The 27,442-nt window shown below is 44.1% G+C and overlaps 1 protein-coding gene across 1 annotated transcript; it reads right to left on the bottom strand.

Annotated features, from left to right (window-relative positions):
* Nucleotides 1–7,907: 7,907 nt before the first annotated feature.
* On the bottom strand, nucleotides 7,908–27,194 carry smad6b (SMAD family member 6b). The gene is made up of 4 exons (XM_079223065.1): nucleotides 25,702–27,194; nucleotides 23,294–23,350; nucleotides 22,589–22,666; nucleotides 7,908–8,802 (listed from the first exon to the last, which is right to left on the bottom strand). Exons 1-4 carry the CDS (start codon nucleotides 26,498–26,500, stop codon nucleotides 8,261–8,263), a joined length of 1,476 nt encoding a protein of 491 aa, XP_079079191.1. The 5' UTR covers nucleotides 26,501–27,194; the 3' UTR covers nucleotides 7,908–8,260.
* Nucleotides 27,195–27,442: the final 248 nt, after the last annotated feature.

The raw sequence follows: 27,442 nt of genomic DNA, 5'->3' as shown, positions 1-27,442 counted from the left end.
GCAGTTATTACAGCATTTATATAAATTCCCCTGGATTGCTTCATTTTGTTCATACAGGCCAAAGGAAAAAAAGACAGAAGCAATTAGAGGAATGCCAGTGGAGAGAGTACATGTGCTCAGTGATTGCGTTGGTCTGTGTGCTGCATGTTAGCATCCTAAAGACAACAAAATCCCCGGTTGTTTGATACAGCGGGGCCTACTGTACTGCAGCTGACCTGGCTCTTGTAGCTGGGGGCTCATTTCTATTAGCGATTCTTTGCCATGTTAATGGTTGTAAGAACATCATCAGACCCGTCAGCTCTGACAGGCTGCCGCCACGCGTACTTGCTGCCACAGGCGAGGGGATGGGCGTTCACATAAATCTGCAGAGGAATCTGTGCGAACCGTGCTATCGTGCACAGCAACAAGCTGACAAGAGCAGCAGCGATAACAAAGCAAGCAAGCCTTCATCTTAACAGGTAGCAGCCGTTAAAGATGGCAGCACAGACGGAAGAGTTGTCAGAAAATGAACGCATGTCATACATTCAAATATTTGATCTCGATGATGAATTACAGCAGGAGGAACATAAACATCCATGTAGGGGTGGAGAGGCAGCCACATGCTGCACTGACTCACAAAAGACTCACAGCACATGAAGTGGCGAAGATTACATTTACGCAATACTGGACTTATGATAACAGTACAATATGAGGTATTTATACTCAATCTGTCTATATCTGTTTTATTCTGCTTTGTACTCCAATATATGTATTTGACAGCTGTTGTAGTTCCAAGATTCTTTTCAGATAAAGGTTTCAAAAACACACAGCAATCGTATATGATATCGTCAGTGTATTTAATAGATTGAACCATTGGTTCCGAGCCATGTGAGCCCATTCAGATGTTAGTTCACAACTTCTACCAAAGAGTGATTTATTTTCCAACTCCTCAGATAATTTTGTTTAAATTGCCAGGTCATTTCAGAAAATTTCCCACAGGTTTGAATGGAATACTTGCTCTTGTAACAGAGTATTTTAAAATGTTATTTGACTTTTTTTTTATAGGTAAATGATCTGAATACTCCTTCCACCGCTGAGTCAATGCGCACTCTCTCCACACTTTGCTAAATCCTCCATTCCCCCGTCTGTCTCCTGTCTGCTCCTCTCCCTCTCTCCACCTCTTCTCTGCTCTCTTACAGCCAGGTGCTGACAGTAGTTAGCATTCACAATCTTTCTGTTAAGGCTTTAACAGGAGCCAGATGAAAGACAGCAGCATATTAAGATGTTAAACAGCCTCATATGGGATGGCACGGGACGAGTGAAGCAGTAGTGTCTGGAGCGCAATGGAAATGGAGACAAACAAAAGCCCAGGAATGTTAGATGAAGATCATGTTGCACAGCCCTCGAGGAATACGACATGTTATTAACACTGGCTGCTCTTGATGACTGGGAAGCCCTCTGGCGATGCTTCTGTTCTCAAGGGAACCCGCTAAAGCACCGCAAATCGCGATCGAACGTCCATCCTCTGGGCCAAGTTTCTGTATTTCTGTGAAGTTTGATGAAGTCTACTTTGTTGTTTGATAACCCTCATCCTGGACAAACTCAAACATGAGTTTAAAATTCAAACGCAATACAAATGTACTATATTGTTACCATGAAACAACTAATAAATTAGTGTATTGGCAAAGAGGTGAGTATTGAGTGTAAAGTTTCACTGCTCTGGGGTTGCCAAGACTGACATACATTTTGTATTGAGATAGCATCATAAATTCTGCTTTTAACATCCAAGACGATGTCATAACCCATAAAACCTTTACACAGGGTTGGTCTTATCTAAGCTTCAGTGCATATTTTGTAGTTTGATTATTGAAAAAATGTGTCCTTACAGCTAAAGCCTGAGGATGAAGAAACAATCCATGAAGCTCTGAACTCTGAGGTTTATACCAAAGCTGTCTTACAATGTATATTTGTGAAAAAGAAAGCAGCACTTAAATCTAATTAGTGATTCACTTTCCCTCATGGGGCCCCAGTTCAGAGACTGTGAAATAAACACTATTGTTAAGTTAATGAAAACCATTGTATGCGGCTGGATTGGTATTCATATCCCTCTTTTCATTAAAATCAGAACAAAATGACAAGTCAGTTTTGTTTAGCAAGGCTTTTACATTGAAATAAAATGCTGCAGCACAGCAGCCCAGGAGGCACCGCGAGCAGCTAAAAGCTGCAGCGGTTTCCTCTCTCTGGATTCCTGGAGTTTCAAGGGCATCCGCTCTGTTCAACTGAGACTAGAAGGAGCCCTGCTTTTTTTAATGCTCGTTTGGACTCCCACCCACCCTCTGAGCTGATTGGGAATGGCTTGCGCGGAGTAATGAGTGCTTGGTTTGATTTGGTGAGCCAACTCTCTACATCTGTGTGCTTTTTCCCCTTCCACAGCTCACTCCATTGTTTGCTTTGATATGTTTGTGTGTACGTTTGCTGATCTGCAATGGAATGCAATATGTTCATTTTGACACATTTAGTTTAAATGAGAAAAAAATACACAGTCCACCACGTGCATGTGTACACACACACACACACACACACACACACACACACACACACACACACACACACACACACATTCCTAGCCCCTCGCTGGCACTCATACACTCAGCAGGTATGTCAGTGTGGAGACAGGCGGTGGTGTGTGCCCCAGGAATGCGAAACCTGACCTCTGTGCTGGAATTTGAGCCTCCTCACTCATCTTCACTCTTCTCAGAGATACGCGCTCATAGCTGGGCCTCACACTGCCCAGCAGAGTACTTAAACTGCTACATAAAGTCATCTCCAACAACTGAAGGGCTGGTTTAAAGTGCCGGCACCGTTTTAATGAAGATCTCACAACACACTGGAGACTGGTTTAAAGTAGAAAGAAAAGTTTAAAGAAATAGTTTCAAATTTTAGGAAAGATGCTTATTTGTTTTCTTACAGACAGAAAATGGATACAACTGTGATGTCTGTATATTCAATATGAAGCTACGTCCAGCAGCCATTAGCTTAGTTTAGCATAAATACTGGAAACAGGGGTAACAGCTAGTCTGGCTCTGTCCAAAGGAACAAAGCCTGCCTAACACGTTACATTTTGTTACAAATAAACTAAGTGTAAACACAAGTTTCGAGAGGTTATATGCTGGACTATTTCTGCTGCATGGCAACCTCACACTGAATGTACTTCAGGAGCTATAACGTGTCAAATTGTGAGCTTTTGAGGTGCTGGTCGGAGGATTATATTTCTTCAGACAGTCTTCAGACAGTCTTCAGACAGTCTTTTTTCCGTCTTTATGCTTAGCTAAGCTAACTGGTTGTAGCTTGTCATCTAACTGTTGGCAAGAATTTTTACATAATCCTAATCTATTCCTTTAAGAAATTCTGCATAATAAAGAAAGTTGCAGTGGGCAAACAAAGTGTGAGTGGGCCAGAATGAGATGGGGCTCGACTGCAGGCAGAAAAACACAACCAAACAGAACCAGCGACGTGGACATCTCAGCTCCTGAGGAGAGGAGGAAGAAAGCCCACATGGCTAAACCTAACCGCCTCGACTGCTCCAACCGCCCAATCAGCCCCAGTCCACAGAACCACCGGCACTGCAGGCCAAACCTCAGACTGGAAGCTTGGAAGGCAAAGCAGTGTGACTGCATTTCCTGAATCCACCCCATTTAAACTCACAATATGGAACATATTAGGAGCCCTGTAGAAAAAAAGGGGGCTGCGTTCCATGGTCTTCTCTTTTACAGCCCCTCGGAAAAAAAAGAAGAAACTGTCAGACTTCTAAAAGGACAAACTGGGCCTGTGGAAATAAATTGTTGAGTTCTTGGCACGATCAACGAGCATGGCATACTTTAATATATAGGATTACTTCTCAAAACATGTGAGACTCAGTGTTAAGTGAATGTATTTTGTATTACTTAGCAGAAAGTGTAAAACTGATTTGTGATTGGTTCTCTCAATGAGTCACTTTAAAAGAAAAAAAAAACCCACAGGCAGGCACAACCACAACCAGCAGCGCTGCAGCAGACTGCATTCATGTGCTATTGCCTCACATTTGAGAATGAAGGAGCGGGAAGGACTTGATTATAGCCCATAAGGCAACTCTATTAAAGGACTGTATAAATTATAGATATTTTTCAGACAATACCACAGAGAACTCAGCAAATACATCTTTTCTTCTCACTAGAGAAATTACAAATGCAGAAAGAGAAGAAAGAAAACTTAAAATATTTAAGAATGCAATTCTAGCTTTTCTGTCAGTGAATTAAGCCATGTCCCTTGGCACAGGTTAACTGAAAGAGGAATTCAGATTTTAAGGGGGAAAAACATCCTAGTTTAGCTTGAGAAATTGACCGGCGTCATGCTTGTGTGCACTTAAAAAAGAGACGCCTCTGTTAAGTCAGGGTGAGTGTGTTAAAGTAGAGTGAGACTTCACTCTATACTTTAACGCTTCAGCCATTTACTCTTTCGAAGCAGAATGCAAACAAATGCCAATTGACAACATTTTCCACGGAACATCTTGAAGTTACGTGACTTTTTTGTTTGTTTTTAATTGAACATGCTTATTCAGATCATTCAGATAATTAAAACATCCCTAAAACAGCGTCGTCACTGGATGTGACAATAAGGACCACTGTGCTCTCATGATTTGAGTTGGACAAGGGGAGGCAGCAATAGGCTGTTGATAAATGCTGTCAGAATTTAGCCTGAGGGTGTGTGTGTGTGTGTGTGTGTGTGTGTGTGTGTGTGTGTGTGTGTGTGTGTGTGTGTGTGTGTGTGTGTGTGCTCACACTGTGGCATTATTTTAACCTCTGTGGAAACTCACTAAAATAAATCCTTTTCGTACGTCAGAGAGGCCCCTGTGCACCCTGTAATTACTGAAGGGAGGGTGGGAGAGCATCAAGAGGAGGAGCATCAGGACCAGGCTGCTTTTGGCCTCTGAAAAAACGCCTAAATGCTTACTCAGTGGTCTCTTCCAGGCTAAGTTAGAGGCCTGCAGCACAGTAGCATAATCACGGTTTGTCATCGGGGAGATACAAAACCAAAATGGCACTTAGGAAGCAAGATTTATCGGCATAGCAAAGCATTAACAAAGTGCTTGTGACGGCTGTATAGACAAAACACACACCTGTGCAGGCAAAGACACATGCAACCACAAAGCAAAGACACATCACTCACGTCGCTTCTCATCCGTCTCTTGCATTCAGCCTATTAAAGTGGAAAAACACCCAAAAGGAAAAGTCTCCCTTTCTTGGCTTGCTCTGCGTGCCGGCCCATAATCCCCTCTGAGAGCGTGGATCCCCTGTGCACTGGCAAGTGTCAGCAGGCCCAGTAAGTGGCGAGCATGGCAGCTGCAAGGAGCCGTAATTAACACCCTCAGCAAAGGTGAGAAGACTTCCATAGGCTGGTGTTCATGAGAGAGAGAGAGATGGAAGTGTTTCGGGCGCTCTGTGTAATCTCCTTTCGTTTCAAAAGGTGCTATTACCTCACTGTTTTTTTACTGGGGCCAGATGTGCAGAACAGGGTCATCAAACAGAGTGAATAGTAGCAAGCTGCGGTAGTTCCACATTTGTCCGGCTCAAATGACCTCCTAACTCTTCCACACTGACTTGTGTGTCGGTTTTAACTCTCTGGTATCTTATGAGCAAAACAGGAAAGGGGGAAATCTCTTTTGGTTGACATTATCACATCCATTTATTCTCACATTGAACCAAGGGATGCTTTTGCAGGTGTGCTCACCTTTTGTTAAAAGGGAACCGATGAGCTTATTAACTTGATTGTAATTATCAGACCGTAGTCCTTTGTAGCCGACTGTGAACATGAAGAACTAGGCTTTAGGAGAGGCTTACAGACAAGAATCTACAGTCAGAGGAATGTACTGAGGCTTTGGCAGGACAGAAGCCATAATAACAGGGTTTCGAAACTCAGAGCTTTAAAAAGCAGTTGTCCACATACAATGCTCGGAGAGACTCATCTGTGCACAGAAACACAAATTCAGATATATCCACAAGTAGCATCTCTGTAAAGACAGCACTTTGTGTTTGTGCTGTTGTGAAAAGTAGCCACTAAGTTGTTTTTTCGCGAACATCCATTTCTAATCAATGCAGCGCTGCAACTACAGCTCAGTGAATAAAAATAAAAAAAGGAACAAAATGGCGGCTATTATGTTTTGCGGCTGAGAGAAACACAGACTTCTCCAGAAAACTATTGAGGGCTGCAGCCTGCTAATCAATACCATTCCTGAGCTCATGGAGCACACCAAGTTGCTTACATGGCTTTTCCTTTCTCTCCTTCATCTTGCTGAGAGTCAAAGTCCTCCTGCCACAACTATGCCAGCTCTGGAGCAGAGCAGGCGCCTCTCAAGAGATGCAGCTTTAGTAGATGTAGATGTGTGTTGTCGCTTTGCCCCTCCCCAGCTCTGTCTAATTAGGCCCCCTCTCATACCCTCTGTGGTGGCTTGTGTAATCTGCCCACTATGTGTCTTAGCTCCTCGCCACCCCATATAATTGTCTGCCAGTTCCTCTCCAGTGGTGATGTGGGCCCTTTTCCCATAACAGAGACACAAAGGAGCAGGATAATGGCCCCCAGTTGTAGGGAAGAGAGCGGAGGCAGAGACAGAGGCGGAGTGGAGCCACTCCTCTCTGCTGTTTGAACTCTACACAGTCTTGGCTCCAGACATTCAGCAGGCCTGGAGGAGGCTGTCTGAGCCTTTATGGAGGAGGAGAAGGACATAGACGCTGCACTCAGCAGAGCACGATTGGAAAGTAGTATTTTCAACACAAAATATGACAACCTGTCACAAAAAAAGCCCCTCTGTACATTGTGTCTCTCTGCTGAAAGTACATTCCTTTAAAACTTCAAAAAAAGCTCATCTAACAGTCTTGATGTCTTTTAGAGCCCACTTTAAAAAACCTATTTCCTTGTAACTGCACAGTTCAGCACTCATTAAATCAGAGTGTTACTGAATGCCTCTATTGCTGAATGTTGGCAGAGATCTCTGAACCCCCCACCCCCCTTCACTACCACCACCGCCAATCTGACAACCCTACACCAGCAATTATGAAGGAAGCCAGCTAAACCACATCCACCTTGGCTGAAGTATTTAAGATTCCAGTAGGCTTGTAAAACTTGGTTTCTCTGCACACATTCCAGTATCACTGTGGCGGATTCAGGGTGCTGCATCCCCCGGTCAGTTATAACAACGTCCATTGTGAGACGAGCTGGCTGCGGGGACCTGCGACCACGGGCCAATGATAATGTGCTGAAGTACAAACACCTTCGCAGCGATCACCCAACTGGTGAGACCAAGTAGTTTAATCATTTCCTCCTACACTGTCCACTACTGCACCATCTCTTCTTGGTCCTCAATACGGGGGCTCCTTGGGACCTCAAGGACATGTGGATCAGTTGAGTTTGCTGGTCTTAAAAGCTAGCTATGAACATGATGCTATAGATGCTACTGAAATACAAATGTAATCAGTTAACGACTTTGTTTTTTTTTACCCACTAGTGGAGACATCACACTCCTCTCCTCAATGACCATTCTGAATAATCTGTAAAATGACAGCTCATTTTCTGCTTGGCAAAGGTGAGTACAAGTTCACCTCTTTACATTATTTGCTCCTTGGCTAATTGGGAAAAGAGGATCCTTACCCTTGGTCTAAACGTCAAATGCCACACAAGGACATATACCTTATTTCAGTATAATACATGATTACAAGATGTACCGACGTATGGGATGGTTGGCATTTTAGACAAATCCCAACAGGTAGGGGTTAAGTCTACTGCCGACCTTAAGATATCAATACACTTGTTCAGATATCATGAAAATAAATCAGGACTATTGACAGTGTGGTAATCAAAGAGCTAATGATGCAGACCAAACAAAGATCATTATTATGCGAATCCTTTATTATCAATGTGTGAATGGTGTTAGCTTTTTGTCTGGATATTAATAGTATATGAAAACTATACACCGAATCCAGGCTCATCCTAATTTTGCTGTATAATTTCTCAAGTTGGTATTGAAAGATTCTTTATCTTTATATATATTTATATATATAATATATATAAGCCAAAGTGCATTTCCGTTTTTTTTCCTCTTGTCCATATACACATTGCACCATACATAAATAATTACATTGTAAAAATGACTCCGTATTTACAAGTATAATATATATTTCATATAATATATAAAACTTTATATTAAATCTAGGTAGATGATATTTGGGATAGTTTGTGGGGTCCGTCTGTGTTATCTATGGTTGTTGAGGAGGATCTCCAGCCAGCAGGGACAGGAGGTGATGAACTGTCTTGAGTAGCAGGGGCCCCAGCCCTTAGCAAAGCTGATGCGCACACTGTTGGGGTCATAGGGTCCATCCAAGAGGTCAACCTCCATGGTGTGCCTCAGGAGACACGAACGCTCATAGTCAAACACCTTGATGGAGTAGCCTGGCATCACCTTCCGCACCACCAGAGTTCTGCTGTTAGGCACGTCCAGGGTTGGGGAGTTGACAAATATGGGGTGCTCACTGCGGTTATACGCCCAAACACCGTCCGGCTCTTTGCTGAGTAGGATGCCGTAGCCGATTTTGCCTTGCGTGCGCTGAACTGTACTGCTGCGGTGTTCCAGGTTGAGCTGGCCCAGGCAGAAGCCCGTGCCCTGAGGTAGATCATAGAAGATGCTGACTGAGTGCTCGTACACTGTGTAGAGGCGACCCACGCGTGTGCGGTGCTCCCAGTACGCCACATTACACCAGTGGCTCTGCTTCGGGGCGTCAGGCGACATACTGGCATCTAGAAGAGACAGGGACAGTCATTAAACGAAACATAAACAAAAGCAAACAGGCCTAGTAAAAACGAAGGCTGAAGTTTTAGGGGATTAACTATCTCTTTTTATTGTTCAGAGCAGATGGCCACACTATAAATACTGAAGGAGGCACTGTATTGAAATCTAAGCCTTGTATAAATACCACTGCATTCACATCCGTCCAACGCACGCACGCATGCACGCACGCAGGCTACTATACATATCCTGGGGGTGGAGTGTAGTGAAGTCAGTCCAACTGAAGACCTGCAGTTTCCTCCTCTGCCTCAAGAGGGCACTGTGAGGATTAAACACTGACCACGCAGCACAGAGGCAGTCACTGCTTCTCACACATGCACTTTCCAAACAGATTATGCTTACTCAAAAATAATTTAGGATTAGACTCAGTGTTTCCACTGAAAATGAGCAAATAACCCCCTGCAGTAGTGTGTTTGGGCTGGATAAAAAGTCTGCTTTTTGAAAAGTCAGTGTTTTGCCTGTGCGCATTTTAATAAACACTACTGAAGACAAAAATTCTGTTTTCTTTTTGCAGTGGAACAAAGTTGGCACCTCATTCTTAAACATCTCTGTCCAGTAAATCAGCTTGCTAATTCAGTTTTCATGGCTGCAGTCTGTGAACTCTTTCCAGTGACAGCCCTCAGCACTCCAAAGTGAGTTACTGCTCCCTGGGTGGACTTCTATCTTCACTATAGTGAACAGGCACACACCACTGTTGACTGCTTTCAGAGGCTGCTTCAGTCCACACTGCTCAAAGCTGTCATACAGTTATACCGCTCATAAAATCTGTGGTACGAGGAGAGGGGCGGGTGGAAGAGGAAGAAAAAGCACAGAGAGTCCCATGATCTCACATCCGTCTCTTCACCCTTTACTTCTCCAGAATGAGGGTGCCTCTTTCTCCTCTTTCCTCGTCTTCCTCACATTCCACAAGAGTGGGGGTGACGGGAGAGGGCCAGGCAGGGGGTCCCCCTCCCCCTTCACCCAGCTCTTCCCCCTGCTGTGGGCCCAGGGACGGCATTCAGCTCCCTGACAACTTAGCACAAGCCCGTGACCCGCTGACCCCCCAGCCTTCATGCTATCAGCTCCCATTAACTCACACACAGAGTGATGCCATTATTTTGCTTCAGAGGGTCTATTGGCACAGAGGATTTAAAGCCTGGGCCTGTGGCCTCATTCCTTTCAGTCTCTCTGCTCTCAGGGCTTAATGACCGCCCGCCCCATTAACAAACGCCTTTAAGGTGTAGCATCGCAGATCCACACAGCAACAAATGCCTCGCTCACCTCCCACCCAACTAAACCTTTCTGCTGAGTGACCCACACTGGTAAAGTTTATACAAAGATTAGCAAAAACGTTGACCAGACTTGCACAGACAAAACGGCTGCTGGTTCAAGGCTCACTGTGTTGTGGAGGGGGAGGAAAAGAGTGAGTGAGTGGGGATGTGTGTGGGTGGGGGAAGCTGCAGACAGGCTCTCTGTGTGTTTGCGCACACACTGATGGCTGAAATGACCCCCTCTCTTCAGGGGCCCCAACATGCATGTGCCATTAGTGAATTCCACACTCCAGCTCCTCCACTCAGCTCAGCTTTTACTTCAGCGCGGCGCGGCCACACAAAGACCTTAGCCTCAACTTGTTTACGGCTCTCTATTGTCTCAAATCAAATGGAGCCCACACATCAAGGTAAACGTACTTTGAACTGTGCACGCAAACACAAAAGACCAAATGGCTACCGTCTCCTCCTTTTTAGATGGGAAGAATAAAGCCAAAGCAATTTGGTCAATAGTGTCTAGTTTTCACACGTAGCCTGGAACAAAGGTAGTCAGTAAGGCCCAAAAGAGGAATGAGCAGGACAAAGGTTAGAAATGTCTCAAATGCTAAGCCTGAGAGAAGACAATGAGCACACCACGAGCCAGGCCTTTTCCTGTTGCTCTGTTGTGTTAAGCGTCTATGTGTGCCTGTGCGCACACGTGTCTGCTTGGACAGAGATGAACATCAGCCATCGTGTTTGTGTTTTTGTCCTGAACTTGTGTGTTTTGGCTAAGTGGTAGTGCTGAGATGAAGGCTCTGAGAAAAGAACTCATCGGGACCTTTTTTAACAGAGCAGATCTATCACCATCGGCAGACTGTTTGGACAATATCACCACGGCAACTATGGCCTCCACTGCTTGCCCTGCGTCAAATGCTCAGTCTTTTCAATTTTGAAGGAAGCCTTGTTTCTACGGATGTGTCTGAATATGTTTATCTACTTTTTCCAAATTGATATATGAGAGCATGAGGCCAGCTTTAATTATCATTATATGACCAAACCTAAAAGGCGGTGAAGGAAGGGCGTGTGTCTTCCTCCCCTCCGACCACAGCAAAAGCATCCAACTCTCTGCAACTCCATGTTGGGCTTTCAGAGAGTCTGCTCAGGGCGGAGCCTGATGGGCTGGGAGCAATTACTGCTGCTCTGCATCCATTTAACCCTGCCACCTTTTAACAGCTTCGTTTACCCATTAGAATAGTAGCGTATGTTATTATTGTTATTTTATTCTCAAAAGCCTCTCCTCTTAGTGTCAGTCTCCGAGTCAATGGAGACAGCCACAGTATGGCCGTTGCACTTCCAGTTCCTGCTGAACGGGAGAAGGAGTTAATCAAATCTGACGCCTTACATAACCAAAAAATGAAGATACATAGATCTGTGGACCAAACGGCTTCATGGAATAAAGCAGTTAGCAATATGATAAGTAAATGATGATAAGTCTCTTTTTGGCTTTCCCTTAAGGGTCAAGAAATAAGTCAACAGATTACGACACTCAAAATGTAACAAGCCCTCTCACACGTTCTGTGAATTGAAAGTAACCTTGGTCGCCTGAATCTGCACGTACTACACGTCTTAGTAAAGTCACACAGGAAACAGAGTTTTTTAACGAACGCTTCTCCAACTACAGAAAGCATTTGGTGTGCAGAGCTTGATTTCCACAACAAGGCATGAGCTCCATGGAAACCATGTGAAAATGTTGATTTTTCTGTTTCCCTGTCTGATTGGAGGAATTCGGAGCATCAAAAGCAGGACATCAGGTCTGATAACAAACACAGACGTTTATCAGTTCACTGGAACTCAGAAAGCAAACAGCAACGCGCTCAAATGTCTACAAAACAGACTTAAATTTCAGCTTTCGGTTTAGGTTCAGCATAAATAATTAATCTGCATAGAAAGTGAAAGTGCATGAAGATAATCAGCGATGAAGGAAGAATTTAGATCATTTACGTAAAATCATGCAACAAAAATGTCACTTCAGTCAATGTATGTAAGATTTTTTGGCAAAATGTGAGCGTTATACTATGATATTATTTGGATCACTATTACTGATACATTTGTATAAAAGTAGCTTTTTACTATTTTAGTTCATGAGGTGAAGCTAATTTGAATTATATTTTACAATGTTGGGTTTAATCTATACCAGTGCATAATCTTTTATTAGATCCTCAAATATTGTGGAAGTGAAATCTTAATCTGAAAAGTAACTAGTAACTAAAAAGTTGCATGAAATGGAAAAATATTGTTTTACAGTACACGTACCTGAAAGTTGTACTTTTGCACAGTACTTGAATAAATGTACACCACAGATGATAATATTAAGCTACTACGATTGACACAGGCCAAAGCAACGACAAATACTGTTCACGATTATTACTATTAATTTTGTTTTCCTCTGTTATGAGAGAAAACCAACATGCCATTAACACAAGCCTTAAATATGCCTGTGGTAAACACAACTTGCCCAAGTCTTTTCCAGTAGGTTACATATTATAGGAAAAAAGCAGATTGCCCAACTATGAGTTCCTTGCACTCGAGGGCGAGTCTGGATACTTACTACTAAGTACACAAAAATGGGGGCCTGAGAGTTTCAATGGCAATCCTTGATGATCATCCAGTAATGCTCTTAGAGACAGCATGAAAAGGACGGGGGCGGGAGAAGCAGAAAAGAGCTGCTCCGGGGTAAACACAGCTCCGCAGCTTTGGAGTGAGATGAATGGGAGGCCGAGTGTCAGGGACAGCAGACAAACAACAGCTTCCCCTCCGTGCTAACATCTCCCCACCAAGCTCCAGGGCCACCTCCATTATACTAATCCAGAGCGGGATAGGGACATTGCTCTAAAACTTTGCTGAGGAGGAAGAAAGAAAAAGAAAACACTGTTGCGAGTCCCTTTAAGCAGTGCAGTTGAGGGGAGGAGAGCAGCGAGGTGTGTGTGGGGGGGGGGTCTCTCATCCTGTGCCAAGGATTAGATTCCCCTCCAGCTATTAGACTCTACCAATCAACTGAGGCTGGGGGCTGGTGGTGAGGAGGGGGGCAAGAGTACTGTGTGTGTGTGTGTGTGTGTGTGTGTGTGTGTGTGTGTGTGTGTGTGTGTGTGTGTGTGTGTGTGAAAATTTAGGGGGAAAAATTGCGCATTCCTGTGCACCCCCTACTTTCTTTTACGACTAAAACAACAAAGTTGAATAAAGCAAAAGCCTCCTCCTGTTCAGAGTATGGTATGGCTTTAATTCTGTAGACAGAAATTCCTACTGGCCAACTCCAACCTCTGAGCAGGCCACATTTATGCTGGCGTCTGGGCTATCGCTGCCATCAAAGTCGGCTTTATCAGACAGACACGCTAACTGGAGCTGCTCTTATACGTCTATGGATTTTTCTCCCTGAGGTCTGGCCTTTCTCTGCTGAGAGAGAGAGAGAGAGAGACAGAGCGTGAAAGAGAGGAAGAGATATGTGCTGGGAGAAAACACTGTGGGAGCCTAAGAAACTGAATCCAGTCACCAAGCCCGGCTGGTCACAATGGGAATGCTTTACATTGTCATCCACTTCCTCTCCACTTTCCCTCTGTTTCTGTTTCTGGATGACCCCATGAGGGAGGAAAAGTGCTGTACCCTTGATAGCAGATAACTAACAGAATCCATAAATCAAATCAATAAACAACAGAGGGTGTAAAAAGCACAGGAAGCTAAGGAGGCTAATGTGGAGGAGCCGTCTGGGCGCGTGAGTAAGAGACCACTGGTTTGAGGGGAGAAGACTTTTTTTTAAGAGGGAAGAAAATGTGCTGCTCATTTCCTCAAAGTTTTCTCCAAAGCTAGGAAGTGTGAGAGACACAGAGCACAAGTGGTGATGGTGATGGTGATGCAAGTGAGGCCTAAGAGAGTCCTCTAGGGCATGTAAAAACTCTGTGAAAACTGTGGAGAATGTTTGTAAATGTCATCTACAGGCGGCGTTAAAGCCCAGAGGAGTCTGAGAGAGCACAGAAAGCAAAACAGTCAGCGAACATCCTGCTGGGTGGCTGTGCCCTTTCACCTCCTCATACAACCTATCTGTTTGTGTGTGTGTGCGTTTGTTTGTTTGTGAGTGAGGTTCGAGCCAAGAAGGCTGGAGCGTTTGAGTAGAGGAGACCCTGCACATTCCTGAAACTCCCCCTCCTCCCCTCGCTATGCCTCCTAACTTCCTACTCTGGTTAGGACTGTGGAGGGTGGGGGGGCTTTAAGAAGGTTGGTTTCTTTCTCCTGTGTCTTGTTTGGGGAAAAATTCCCACCAAATCCCACGTCACATGAGAGGGGAAGTGTTGGCTGTGTGGTCTGACACTTTTACATACACACTTTTATTTGATTAATACTTTTCTTCAGAGTCGAAAAGCAAGATCCTACACCGAGGGAGGGAACTGACTTTAGCTGGCCTATATAGTCAAGATATGCTGAAAGCTTGGTTTTAAATGAACAATAACAAGGGACTCTATTATTACGAGTTAGATTAGTCTGACTAATTTAAGGCGAAAGCTAGGTATTTTGTTTCCAACGGGCAGGGAGGTGAACCAGCTATAATGGACAGAGTTGCCGTTCAAACAATGGTTTCCTATTGATCGGCCCAGTGGATCAGAGTCTGTGAGGAGAATGTGTTCTGTCAGGATAATGTGGCACCAGAGTTTCTGTTTCAATCACAACACTTGCTGGGCTGTAACTCACACTGCTCCACCACGGGCATCCAGACACCAGCTCCCCAAACAAAGACAACTGTTTCCCCCATCTCCGACAAGGCAGCCCGTTCACAACAAGCAAGACATTCATTAAAAATGCAGGAGTGAACATTTCCAATAATTCACATAGTCCTTCCCTTTCAACATCTGCAAAAAATCTTGAAGCAAAAGGCAATGGCAGGATTTCATTAAGTAAATTATGTGCTGGCAGTCACAGAGAGGGGAAGAGGGGGAAGCTACAGCCAGACCTCTAATCTAAACCGTACCCTGAAATGCGACAGCCCGACTGCACAAGCTGAGCCACACAGCAAAGACGTCAGAAATGCACACAAATATAAGATAAGTAAAGCACACATTACAACATTTCCCTGGGGAAGAAAATCACTGAGAATTTTCAAATAAGCATGTTTATGACTTGTAATAACTACTACTTGCAAAAACTTTATTTCAAACTGCAATGTGCCTTGTTAAGTTGTGCTTTGTTTAGAACATGAGGACATACATACTTGAACATGCTCAGGAAGCCCTGGTCAGAACAGGGCACTAAGCCATTGTACACATTATATCATCAGGAGTGTTTTGCTGGACCGGCACTCAAAATAAACTTTTTCTGCTCAAATTTAAATTTAAATCATCTTTCTGGAACAAGTTCAAAGGCTCCAAATGATGTCTATCAAACTTGGCCCCACATAGGACAAGGGAGTGGAATGAAGATATAGCTCCAGCAGATCAAGTTCAAGATAAAGAAAGATAACAACAAAAAATCTAATCTCCTCCTCTCAGTTTGCACAGATGCAGCAGAGAGAAAATGAACAGGCCTTGATACACTGGGAGTTTACTCCTCAACGCATCAACAATGACCTCCTATCCTTTCCCTCCGGCTGTAAAAGGTTTGTGTAGAGATGTCGGATGACATGGGCCCCTACAGTTAATCCACACACAGCATTCTGGAGGCTCAAAGAATGCGCTGGCTATTCTGAGTTTTAAAAATACTGACACCATAGGTTCAGACACAACTGTCAATGCTCCTCTTGGGAGGAAGGAAAAAAAAAATCTTAAATCTATTTTCGCCAGCAATCAGACCACAGGCCTAAATCCTAGCTGGCCAAGGCTAGTGTCTGGATTTATAATTGTGGGTAAAATGGTCAGAAAATAAAAACAGCATCCACAACTGGCACCTCCTTCACCACTGCTTGCCAGGCTAGCACATTTACAGTGGCCAGCTCAAATGGAGTATTGTTCCTCCTCTCAGCCTTGAGAAGAGGCACACTAAAACACTAAACTAACAGTTGGACATACCATACATTTTTAATGGCATCGCACGCTCTTTATTTGTTGCTGTAACTCTGTGCCCTGAGCTGAATGAATGGAGCTATTGGTGGAGGCTGCTGCTGCGCTGCGGTGTGAAGGAAGAGAAGATGGTAACAGCAGCCCTCCCTGAGCACACGACAAGATTAGCTCACTCACTTTGTTTGCTAAGGTAGAGTATGGGGCAGAAATTATAGCCTGAGCACACCTCCTGTTATTTCTGCCAACAGTCATTTCTATCTGTGTGGTAAGCCCTAAAATGAAACATAGTTCATCTTATCCTGAGCACAGTACACTCTGCAAATTCAAATGACAAGCGCAGCACTGTGAGCTTAGACTCATAGTCACGTATGAGGCTATAGATTTATCTTTATCTGTGAGCCCTTCAGAAGTTAGTCAAACACCCAGCAGCACTGGCACCAATCTGGCTTGCCAGGCAGAGACAGATAAATATTAAGCTCAGCAGGCAAGTTTCTGTTGACATGTAAGGGGTTTCAGGCCTCGCCAAGGACTGCTTTAGATTAGCATGGCTTTCACTCTGCACATAGAGGTCACATTACCTCACCACTTCTAGGACCTGTGTTGCCAGTTCTGACTGAAAATCCACTCTTAGAGCAAATTTTGTGTGAAGGAATCCCAACACAATGGCAACTCCAACCTCCACTCTCCATCTGTGTGACAATTTAGAATGCTTGCTTCAAGCTCATTTTCTGCTGCTTGATACAGATGTCACACACTCAGGAGATTTCTCTATGAGACTATGGAAAGGTTTATTGGAAATGCTGTTAATCTTGACTTGGTTCACATCTTAAAGTCATAACTAAAAAGCGGGAAAACACAAAGTAAAAGATCCAAATCAAATGGCCAGAAAATCTTGTTGCAATTTGACAGATAGGAAACAAACTACACTGCAGTCACACAAATACAAACACGCAACACCGTTCTATACACAACAAACAACAAACATGTTATATGAGTGATCCAATAGTTCATCTAGATCATAGAGGAATCTGAGGATCATCAATGTCATAATCCCTGACAAAACAAGTTGAAATGGATTTCTGACCCACCAGTCTAACAATGCTGAGAAAGGGAAAATAAAAATTGGCTTTATCACACTTATTAATGGCTCTTTTCTCTGTGTATGTGTGTTACGTAAGGGGAAACGGAAGCCAGCCTCCCAGGACAGGAACGGATACTTGAGACGAGGACTGAAGGTACAGGCCCTACACCACTACAGAGAGAATAGAGCACAAGGATGTATAGCTACAACCCTCCGCCCCCAGCTTAAAAATGGACTCTGCAAACTGGACATGACGAACGGGTGAGGAGAGCCCCCTCATACCCCCCCGAGATGCTGGCCTTCTCTTCAACATTCCTCAGTCTCCGCCTGTCAAAGGGGCAATTCACCGCCTTGCATTGCTACAAAACCCAGGCAGCTTTTTAAAACAGGATGTTTGTCTGAGGCCTCCTTCCCCTCAAATAAACAATCCGCAAAACCTGATTTCGGGAGGCAGGGTGGAAGCACTCGAGTCACATTATTTCCACATCCCGTATCCTGGAGCATTGGGGCTCCTGAGGGAGTGTGGGCGGCCAGGCGCTGGGAAGGCTCAGGGCTGCGGTGGAAATCTGAGGCCATGTGCCAGGCTGCAGGGGGAGATGAGCCCAGGCTGCTTCACTCTGGGGTCAGTGGGACTGAGCAGGGGGATCATGCCTCAAGTTGGGGAGGGGGACATCGCTAGCATGCTGATGCAGTTGTCACTCCGTCGGGCCATACCTCTGTCTGAGCAGTGCAGAGTCAGTGTACAGCTGCGACATAAAGACAACTAGATGTCTGCACAGTGGGAAATTATTACTGTATCTGCACAGCGCACTACATTATGTCACCCAGCATCATCACAGGGGAGAACAAATAGGACACAACTTAGAAGAGCCATCAATAAAATACAAAGGCCACTTTAATGAACAGAATAGATGATCTAATACGAAAAACCAGAACGAGACAATTCATTTATATAGTGCCTTTCTAGTCGTCCGACCACTCAAAGTGCTTTACGCTACATGACTACATTCACGCAGACATTCACACTGATGGCAGAGGCTGCGATACAAGATCCCACTTGCTCATCAGGATCGAAACTAATTCACATTCACACACAGATGGCACACCTTTTGGGCGCAATTTTGGATTCAGTATCTCGCCCAAGGACACTTTGACATGCGGCCTGGTGGAACCGCTGATCTTCTGATTGAGATCACGACCCGCACTCCCTCTAAGCCACAGCCAAATTAGAGGTGCAATTTATCCCAAATGTTTTCAGATGCATGCAGAAGATATTATTTTTAATTGGATCCGAGCAGAAGTGGAAAAATTTGCCTTCAAAGTCAGATCAACTAGAAGAGGTCCAGTCAAATCTACTTTAACCAAGAGAGGCATCGCGTGCCTTGATTAGACCATGCATTTATTATTCCATGCATTTCCACTGTCGCTGGCACAGACAGAGTGAATAGTTTGATCCTTAGCGCCTCTTCCTGACATAGACGGACAGGCTGTGATTAGTATTGACTGCACAATGTAATTAGCTTTTCTCATGTGTGTGAATTTATGTCAGTATGCCTCTGGACTTATATGAGGACCCTGAGGAAGAAATAAATACTTAATATACAGTATATACAGAAGCTTTACACATGTGTTTTCGCAGTCCCAGCACCTCCGCATTGAACACTGTGAATTCCTTGATAAATCTGTTGCGTGACTCACATGAGGCCCTTCCCATCTATCTACTAACTGCTTTGTTCTGCCTGGAAGAATCAGTCAATACCAAAGTGGACCTGACACAGTGCCTGTCTGCAGACGAGACATCCAGAGAGACAGCGCTGGCCTTTCCTGCCGAGACAGGCAGGCAGACGGAGGAGGGCACTGTATGATTACTGTGTGGGAACCCTGACTACCTGCCCTCTTCCCTCCAGTAAGCGCAACAGCAGCCTGTGTTATCCACGTCTAACAACTTTCAATCTTTCCGCTCCTCCGGTCCAACTTTCCTACCCTCTCAGGAAGGAGAAGGAGAAAAAAATAGGATAATAAAAGAAAAGTATGATTACTCAGGTCACTCCGCATGTCTTTTGTTCACCTTTGGGTCACCCAGGAAATCTGAGGGAGCCCCTCCATTTACATTGGTGATCTCAACTTTAACACCAACAGGAGTATGTACACACAGTGTTATGCTGACAAATTCCATTGGGTGGATTAAGGACACAACCTCTGATGACTGAAGAATGTAGGCAAACTGGAGCCATTATTTTACAACAGCCTTAATCCGGCGAAGAGGATGGCCTGCGTCATCCATTGCACATACACATTATGAATATGATAATCACTACACACGGTGACACTTATTGCTCTTTAAATGACCATATCCTCAATGACTGAAATTCTTAAGTAGCAACGCAGACATCTTGGCATGCCTCCTCACATTGAGAGCAGCATTAAAACGAAGTGACAAACATAAAGAGCCCCTAATGTCAGAGACAATGTGATTGACATAATAGTTTCAATGTGTAGGGGAAAAACACCCTCTCAGACAGTCATACAGGAAGCAATGAGACCTGCTTCAAAGGGCTTCACTCTGAGGTCCACACGACAAGGCCCAGGCAGTGAGGAAACAGGTGTGCGGGCAGGCTGGGAGGGTAGCACCAGCAAAGGCACATTCCCTCACACACACAGGGCTAAGGTATACGGTGCATGCAAGCTGGGTCTGCTCATGACGTAAACAGATATCACGGAGCGCCTGGTGGGGCTGTCTCTCCCCCACAAAGCCATGTTTAAATAAAACACTGTGAATGGTTCAAATGCCTATGACCACACAGTAACTGGAGGTGTGACACTAAGAAGTAATACAATAATGTGCACATGGGGGGAAGCTTTTGAAGAATGCCTGAGTAAGAACATCTTAGCATTTTAACAACTGCAAGAATCAGCCAGAGGGATGAGATAAATGTATCTGCAGTTAAATGCAACTCTAACATTCATTTGTATATATAAAGTATTGATTCAAGGACATATCTGATATTCACGTGGCACTAAATAATCTAAAGCAGAGGAAGAATTACTTTTTGAATTCCACTGAATATATATTCATTTTGTTGATGGATATGGAAGAACAAGCTTATCTGATAAAAGAGGAATGCTCAGTGGGTATTTCTGTAGCCTCGGGTTGTAAAGTGTTGATTATTTGACTACACCCAACCCATCCACCAAGTGCCCCCCAGACTTGCTTTTTAAGATGTTTACTTGTTCCTGCATGAGGGGTGGAGTCTGGATCCCATGCAACTCTGGTTACACACATACACTCTCTCTACCCAAGTGCAGGGGGATTCACAGAGAAAGTCATCTCTAGGTCAACACAGGATAACTTGACAATATGCATTACATGCCTACGTGTTAAAGCAGAACTAAGTGAGCTTCATAAGGACGCCTTCGGGCTCTTGGTCTTATGATGGAATATGCTTGGCAAATACTTGATTCAAGATATGTTTTACTGAGAAGATACAGATGGTTTGTTTCACCCAACAAGGACACTCTTTTGTATCTCAAACCAAAGAACCATAATTCGGTCGAAATGCAACATAATCAGAGACACACTGGCGATACAATTTAGCTTGCAGCACGAATAACTACCACCCTGCAGAGCACTGGTCATTCTGCTTCCCAAGTCCAAGTGGCAGAGTGTGTCCCAGTCAAAGCAGCATGATCCGGCCCGGCCTTTACGAGCAGCGACACAGTTGGAAGAAACCAAAGCCTAGCAGGTCTCGATCCTCCCTCCTCACCACAGTCTCTGAGGAATTGTGGTGCGCGCTCTGACAAGCCCCTCATTTGTTGACTCAGGGAGTGTCGCCGAGCCATGCTGAGGTGGTGACAGCATGTGTACTGGGGAGGAGGGGGCCCTTGCTGGCTGAATACTTCACTACCAGGTAGCCATGTCAACTGCTCAGTTTCCAGGCCTCTGAGCCAGGGCAGACCCTTGAACAGGAAATGTTGTTCCCTGCAAGTCCCAAAATGAGGGCTCTGACTCCCCATCGACATGATACTTTACATGCTCGCTGCGGACCTAGTATGAAGGGGGAGGCATGCTTACACTCTGCCATGAGAAAGGAGTGTTTCATTTCAAATCAGAGGACAGGACTGTTTCTACTCGCTTCCTTTGGTGTGGCCCCATTCACAGGAGAAACTCCATTTCCCTGAACCCACCCCTCCCTGCAGCCCACTTACAGCCAGGCTTGGTAGAGTTGTATGTGTGAGTGTATGCGCACATGCATGTGCACAACTATGTGTGCTTGTGTGTGTTTCTGAGTGAGCTTGGATCTTATTACAGTTTGATCCCACTCAAATATTTCTGAAAGAAAAACAGAGGAGGGGAGGCCGGCTCTGTGGCCAACGCACACGCCCCACTGAACCTCTGCACCACTTACAATGAAACCTTTATCTTTAAAGCTCCAACTATTTGTAATAACCCTTAATGAGAAGGAATAAAGTGCAACATCAAAATGAAATTACTTTCATGAGTTTGCATATTCATCCAGTTACACTCAAAGGCTATGCAGAGGAGAGTACTGAACTGTTATATTGCAATCTGAAAGAATTATACCTAATTTTTCTTTTCTTTTTTAAACTAATCATATATTTATTTTGTTACCATTTTAGGATAATGCAGCACTAAACAAAGTTATGGTAGCTATTTGTATTATTCTCGTGATAATATGATGATTCATTGACTGTATTATTTTGATTTAAAGTCATATGCAGACATACAAATACATCAGCATGGAAGACACTTATCTCTTACAAATGAACATCTGTCTTATGAGCTTTAATACTCGATCTATCAACTTAAATCATACTTCAGGGAAAGAGCAAAGCCCATAATCCATGTTCTAATGATCTTTATCACGTGGATGATTTCATCATCAGACATCTCTTTTAATCAAACATAGTGCTCAACATAATATTTTCACATGGCAAAGGGGAAGCTCCTTTTCAAGTGATGTTTATATTTTCTGTTTGATGACTTACTTATATATGTGTGTGTGTGTGTGTGTGTGTGTGTGTGTATGTATGTGTGTGTGTGTGTGTGTGTGTGTGTGTGTGTGTGTGTGTGTGTGTGTGTGTGTGTGTGTGTGTGTGTGTGTGTCAAACCATACTTCTGCTGCAAACAGCATTTGACCACCCAAAGCTAAACAGTATGTATACTGTGCCAACCAAAAAATAAATGCCCCCTCCTCTTACAAAATGTACATCACAACAGAAAAACACATGAACTTGTTTGACTAACTACTTCAGTATTTACAGAGTGGCTCCTCTGGGACAACTTTATGGTAATCATTATTATTTTTAATCAGACATTTCTGATATAAACTCCTTATTTGGAGACTGGGGAAAGTTGGAGAAACACACCCACCTGAGAATTCTCCTGGTGTGTTATTTGGTGAGCTGGCTGCCTCAGTTTCAGTGTAAGACAATGTGGAGTCTGACAGATCTGTGGGGACACAAAACAGAAATTATGCATCTGCGGCTAGTCTGATCTGTCACTCACCATCAGCACGAGAGATTAAATTGCTACCTCTGGGTATTTTTTTCTTATTTTGCATTAAATTCCAACAATTATCACCACGTTGGGCTTCACCCCATAGTGGATAACCTGGCAACTTCACCAGCAGGCCTTTACCTGATGACACCCCCCTCCGAAACCTCAGCTGTAATCCAGCTTGCAGGCCCAGCTAGCTGCCAGGCTCCAAAGTCCCATCAGCCCCCAGTACATACTACCCACATTGGCTCTGGCTGACATGCTGACATCATGCCACATGCTGGCCTTGGTTCCATCTTAAAACTACCATGCAGTGTGCCAGTAACTACCCAATTAGAACCATTAACATGTTCCACTTTGCCTTTTTTATTTTTCTTCCTGTTAAACCAGGGCATGGACAAAAGACTGTCTGTGTCCTTTGCCGGTTCTTAATATCTGTAATTATGAATGAAAAACACACTAGATCAAAGCGTTGTACAACTACCTGGTTGCAAGTCATAAATCTGAGGATCAATGTTAACAGTATAATTCAGATGAAACAATAAGGATGAAACATTAAGCTTCAGGTGTGTCACTCACCCAGTGGCTTGTGTTCTTCATTAGGGGAAAGCCTCGAATAAGGAGGTGGGGGTGACTCTGTAACACAAAACAATGCATGTCAATAAGATAATAAAGGGAAGAAATGCTGTTTATAAGAAAGAATGGTAAAACTGTTTCAGGATCTAAGAAGAGAATGTATCAAGCACTGTTCACATACTTTGATTAATATATTGTAAAAATTAATTGAGGGTTGACAAGTTAAAGTCCTCTGATGTAAAGTGGCTGACCAAGCTGGTTAGTATAATGACTGTAATTGTTTCCTATTACAACTATTGCAATATTTTCACTTCCATTTGAAAGTAGAAACCAAACTACATCTCAACTCTCACAGCTTTGTGTCTGCACTACAGACACGGTCAATAAAAAGCTAATAAGGTCATTAAAAAGCTAATAAAGCCAGCAGAATACTACTAGCAAAAAGACTAACTAACTATAACTTTGAGTTAGTAGTTTGATGAATCAAATTAAATCTCTGCTTTTTAACTTAACTTAACACATAGATGTAAATCCAATAAAAAGAGGAGAAATGGAGAGAATAACTTGCACAAGAAAGAAAGCACAAAGGAAAGAAAACTTTGCGAGCACACTGTGACCTCGCCTACAGAGAAAAGGGGAAGGAGAGAAGCATAATAGCAGCGGGTCCTTTAAGAGTGGCGGCAGTAATTGCTGGGATCTGAACTCAGTCACTCAGATACACAGCTAGTCAGTCTGGCGCCAGTAGTATGCAAACTGTATATTATCACCACTCCTTCACCTAAATAGCATGAGGGGACCTCCTTAGGACAAAAGGGCTTTTAGTGCGCAACTTGAAACTGATCTCACTCGAAAAGCATAATGCCTGGCTAAATAAAAGGAAAAAGTTTTTGCCCACTTCAATCCAAGCTCTCTGCAACACATTATACATTGTTTTTATCCTTACAAACGTTTACATAAGACCATAACAGAAGTAGTTTACTTTCATATTATTCTAGAATCAAACCCAGGTAGATTTAACATTGTTGTCAAATGCTTCAGTACTACTTGTATATAAGCATTGAGTTGTGTTTTACAAAGGATTAAAATATTTTTAGATTAAAACACATTTCATGTATTGAATGTTAGTCCCACATAATTCCAAATTTCTTGCTTCCTCATTTCCACACACTGTAAAATCCACTGTTTAAGGTCTTGATTCAAAGCCCCCCCTTCTTGAATAGTATGAAAGAAATACCAGCTCCATCGGGCCACGCATGAGCGCATGTGAGATATGTCTACTACGAGCCTTAGTCCCAATATGGGGTATGTGCCCCTCTCCCTCTCTGGAGTCAGTGGGGTCGAGTGGCCCAGCGTTTAAGGTTTGCCAAATCACAGACTTGCCCCCTGCCAAACCTGAATCTGTTTAATATAGGTCAGGGAAGTTCTGCCATAGATAGCTCATTGATTGGGAAGCTCAATCCTCGACCACAACAACAAAACTGATCTCAGCCACCAGGTTCAAAGCCCTGAGTGAGTCTTTCCTGTCATGTCATACACTGTTGATAGTTCAGCCTACCTGTTCAAAAGCCCTGCGAGAAACAGGTAAGAACCAAAGGCGTATTTCGTGACAATCGCACTGACGCATTAAACATGTCATGTACTTTCTGTTTGTATGGAATTCATTAAAGACTTGATGCTAGAATAGCTGTACGGACAGCAGCCATATTAACAGTATCCTTTATCGAAAGGCCCAGATTGTGCAGGCTAGTATGAGCGATGCTCTGGTGTACACCAAACTGTTCAAATACGACTTTCAAGGCAACTCAAATCTTTAAAAAGTGACAAACATATTAAAACAAATCTATATTTTTCAATGGTTTTGGTATTGTTGCTGAATATACTAAACTTAATCAAGATAACATCAGAATGCCATAACAATAACATCAAACTGGCATAAAAGTTGACTCATTTATGTTTTGTGAAATGTGCCCCAGCTCTAAAGGATCTTATTATTGTTCACCTTGCCGTTTGGATGACTTGAGTAATGATTAACTATTTAATCAAACGGCCAGCCTTTCTCTATCCCTCCATATGAAAGAAAGCCTAACACAACCACACAAATACACCATGGTGATTGGGAAGGCTTCTTCTCTGAGCATATTTCAAGCCCTTTAGAGTTTTACGATCTTGAAAAGTTAGATTATGCTATAAAACTATCAATATGACCTTTTTAGTCAGTTTTTTGTTACATAATTTGGCAAATGAACAAAATAGGCCTGACTGTTATGTATCTGCAGCATTTACTTGTATGTTTACAGAACATAGGCATTTCCACAAGTAAAGATGGTAGTCTACAAAACAAACAACATGGACCCAGATGTCTGAATGGACTACCTGGTGGCGGCATCCAGCTAGGCCTGTGAGGTGCTTACCTGGCCCACAGAGCCGGCTGTAGTGATAGGGGTTGCAGCACACTGCTGGACTGTCCAGAGCCCCAAAGCTCTTACACTCACAGAGCGGTTTGAGCTGGGCAGGGTGCTGGAGGTCGGACCAGCGGTACAGTTTACACACGAGCAGCTGTGGGGATGCCACATGGCCGCCCAACCTCAGCTCTGTCCGGGGAATCATAACACAGTCGCTCGGCATCCCTCCTCTGGACTCCACTGCCTCTAGTAAGGCATCCAGCGCCCGTTCCTTGAGCCTTTTTAAAAGAGAGTATGTGGCTGATTTCAGTTCTTGCTCCAACACCGTGCGCGGCATCGCCTCCTGCGCCTCAGGAGAGCCGCTATCCCGCGGTCCAAGGTTCCTCAGCACGAAGTGACACGAGCCTGGATCCGCGGCACCATGAGCCGTCTCTGGACCCCTGAGCTCGGAGTGGTCCCGGTCTTGGAATAAGCAGCACGTCACTGTCCTGTATTCTCTGTCCTGTATGGAGCGGGGGCTCCCCTGCTCCTGGACGCACACTGCACCCCCATCTTGGTCCGACGTGACCCCCACGCCGCTGCTCTCCACGGGGCTCCGGGTGCACACATCCCCTATGTCCCCTACAAGAGACCCGCTAGGGGTCATCGGTGCGAGCTCCCTTTTGGGAATCTTCTCTGGGTTGTATCCGAACAGATCGTCCCTACAGCCCTCACTAGTTGTGCCATTTCCATCTTCCCCTTCTTTATCTGGGATCAAACGGCTTCTCCAGAGTCGCCGCACAAGACCTGAGCGTTTCGTCCTGAACATACGACAACTTGAAAATCGATATGAGGGTTTTATTCTTGTACGGATATCCGAATATCACAGATACTTCTACGGTCGTTGCAAAACATTAATGTCTGTGAAATGCCGTGCAATGCATGCACAGCCAATTGACGAGCATTTGTGGCAAACCCGCAACATGAGAGGGAAGGCTATTTTGTTGCATTTACAACAACAGAATCGCGCAATAAATGCACTGCAACATTCCGATCAAAATGCATTCATTTAGCCGATTGTGCTGTAAATTACCAAGCGGGTGAAAGTGTGACTTATTATCCAGGATCGCTGCGGAATTGACTGTTTATGTGTTTGTTACGAACGCATGGAAAAGGTAGAATACATAATAACATAACATAATATACTTGGAAACATAATGCAAAGCCAGAAAGAAGCCTTCAGCCAAAGACGGCAACTCGCAGCCTGAAACAGTTTCGGACTTTTAACAAGCTCAGATCTACTTTCTACACCGGCACGAATAGCATGAGGTACTTCGAGGCGATTTAATCCCAAGGAAAATGCACTAAAAAAATCAGGATCCTTGTCGTCTTCTTGTCAGGGGGCTTTTTTTTTTTTTTTTTTTTTTTTTTACAATCCCAGCAAAATATCCACGCGAGGAGAAATTACATGAAGAGGAACAATCCGGGGCTGAGTCGCGCTCCTGCTTCTGTACTCAGATCTAAACCAAACTGCAGCCCAGATCTCTTTCTTTCTCCCCGTTTCTCTCGCTTTTTCTTTTTTTCCCCGCTTCCTCACACACACACACACACACACACACACACACACACACGCACACACACACACACACACACACACACACGCACACACACGCACACGCACACACACGCGGGGCCCCCGAGGAGAGCGGTGGAGCCATTGGCTGACTACCATCATGTGCTAGTCTAGACACTTTGGCGGCTGTGAGCTGCA

This window comes from Taurulus bubalis (genome assembly GCF_910589615.1).
Source record: "Taurulus bubalis genome assembly, chromosome: 9".
NCBI lineage: Eukaryota > Metazoa > Chordata > Actinopteri > Perciformes > Cottidae > Taurulus > Taurulus bubalis.
The sequence above is the reverse complement of the archived record's forward strand: the minus strand, read 5'-3'. Positions and strand labels throughout refer to the sequence as shown.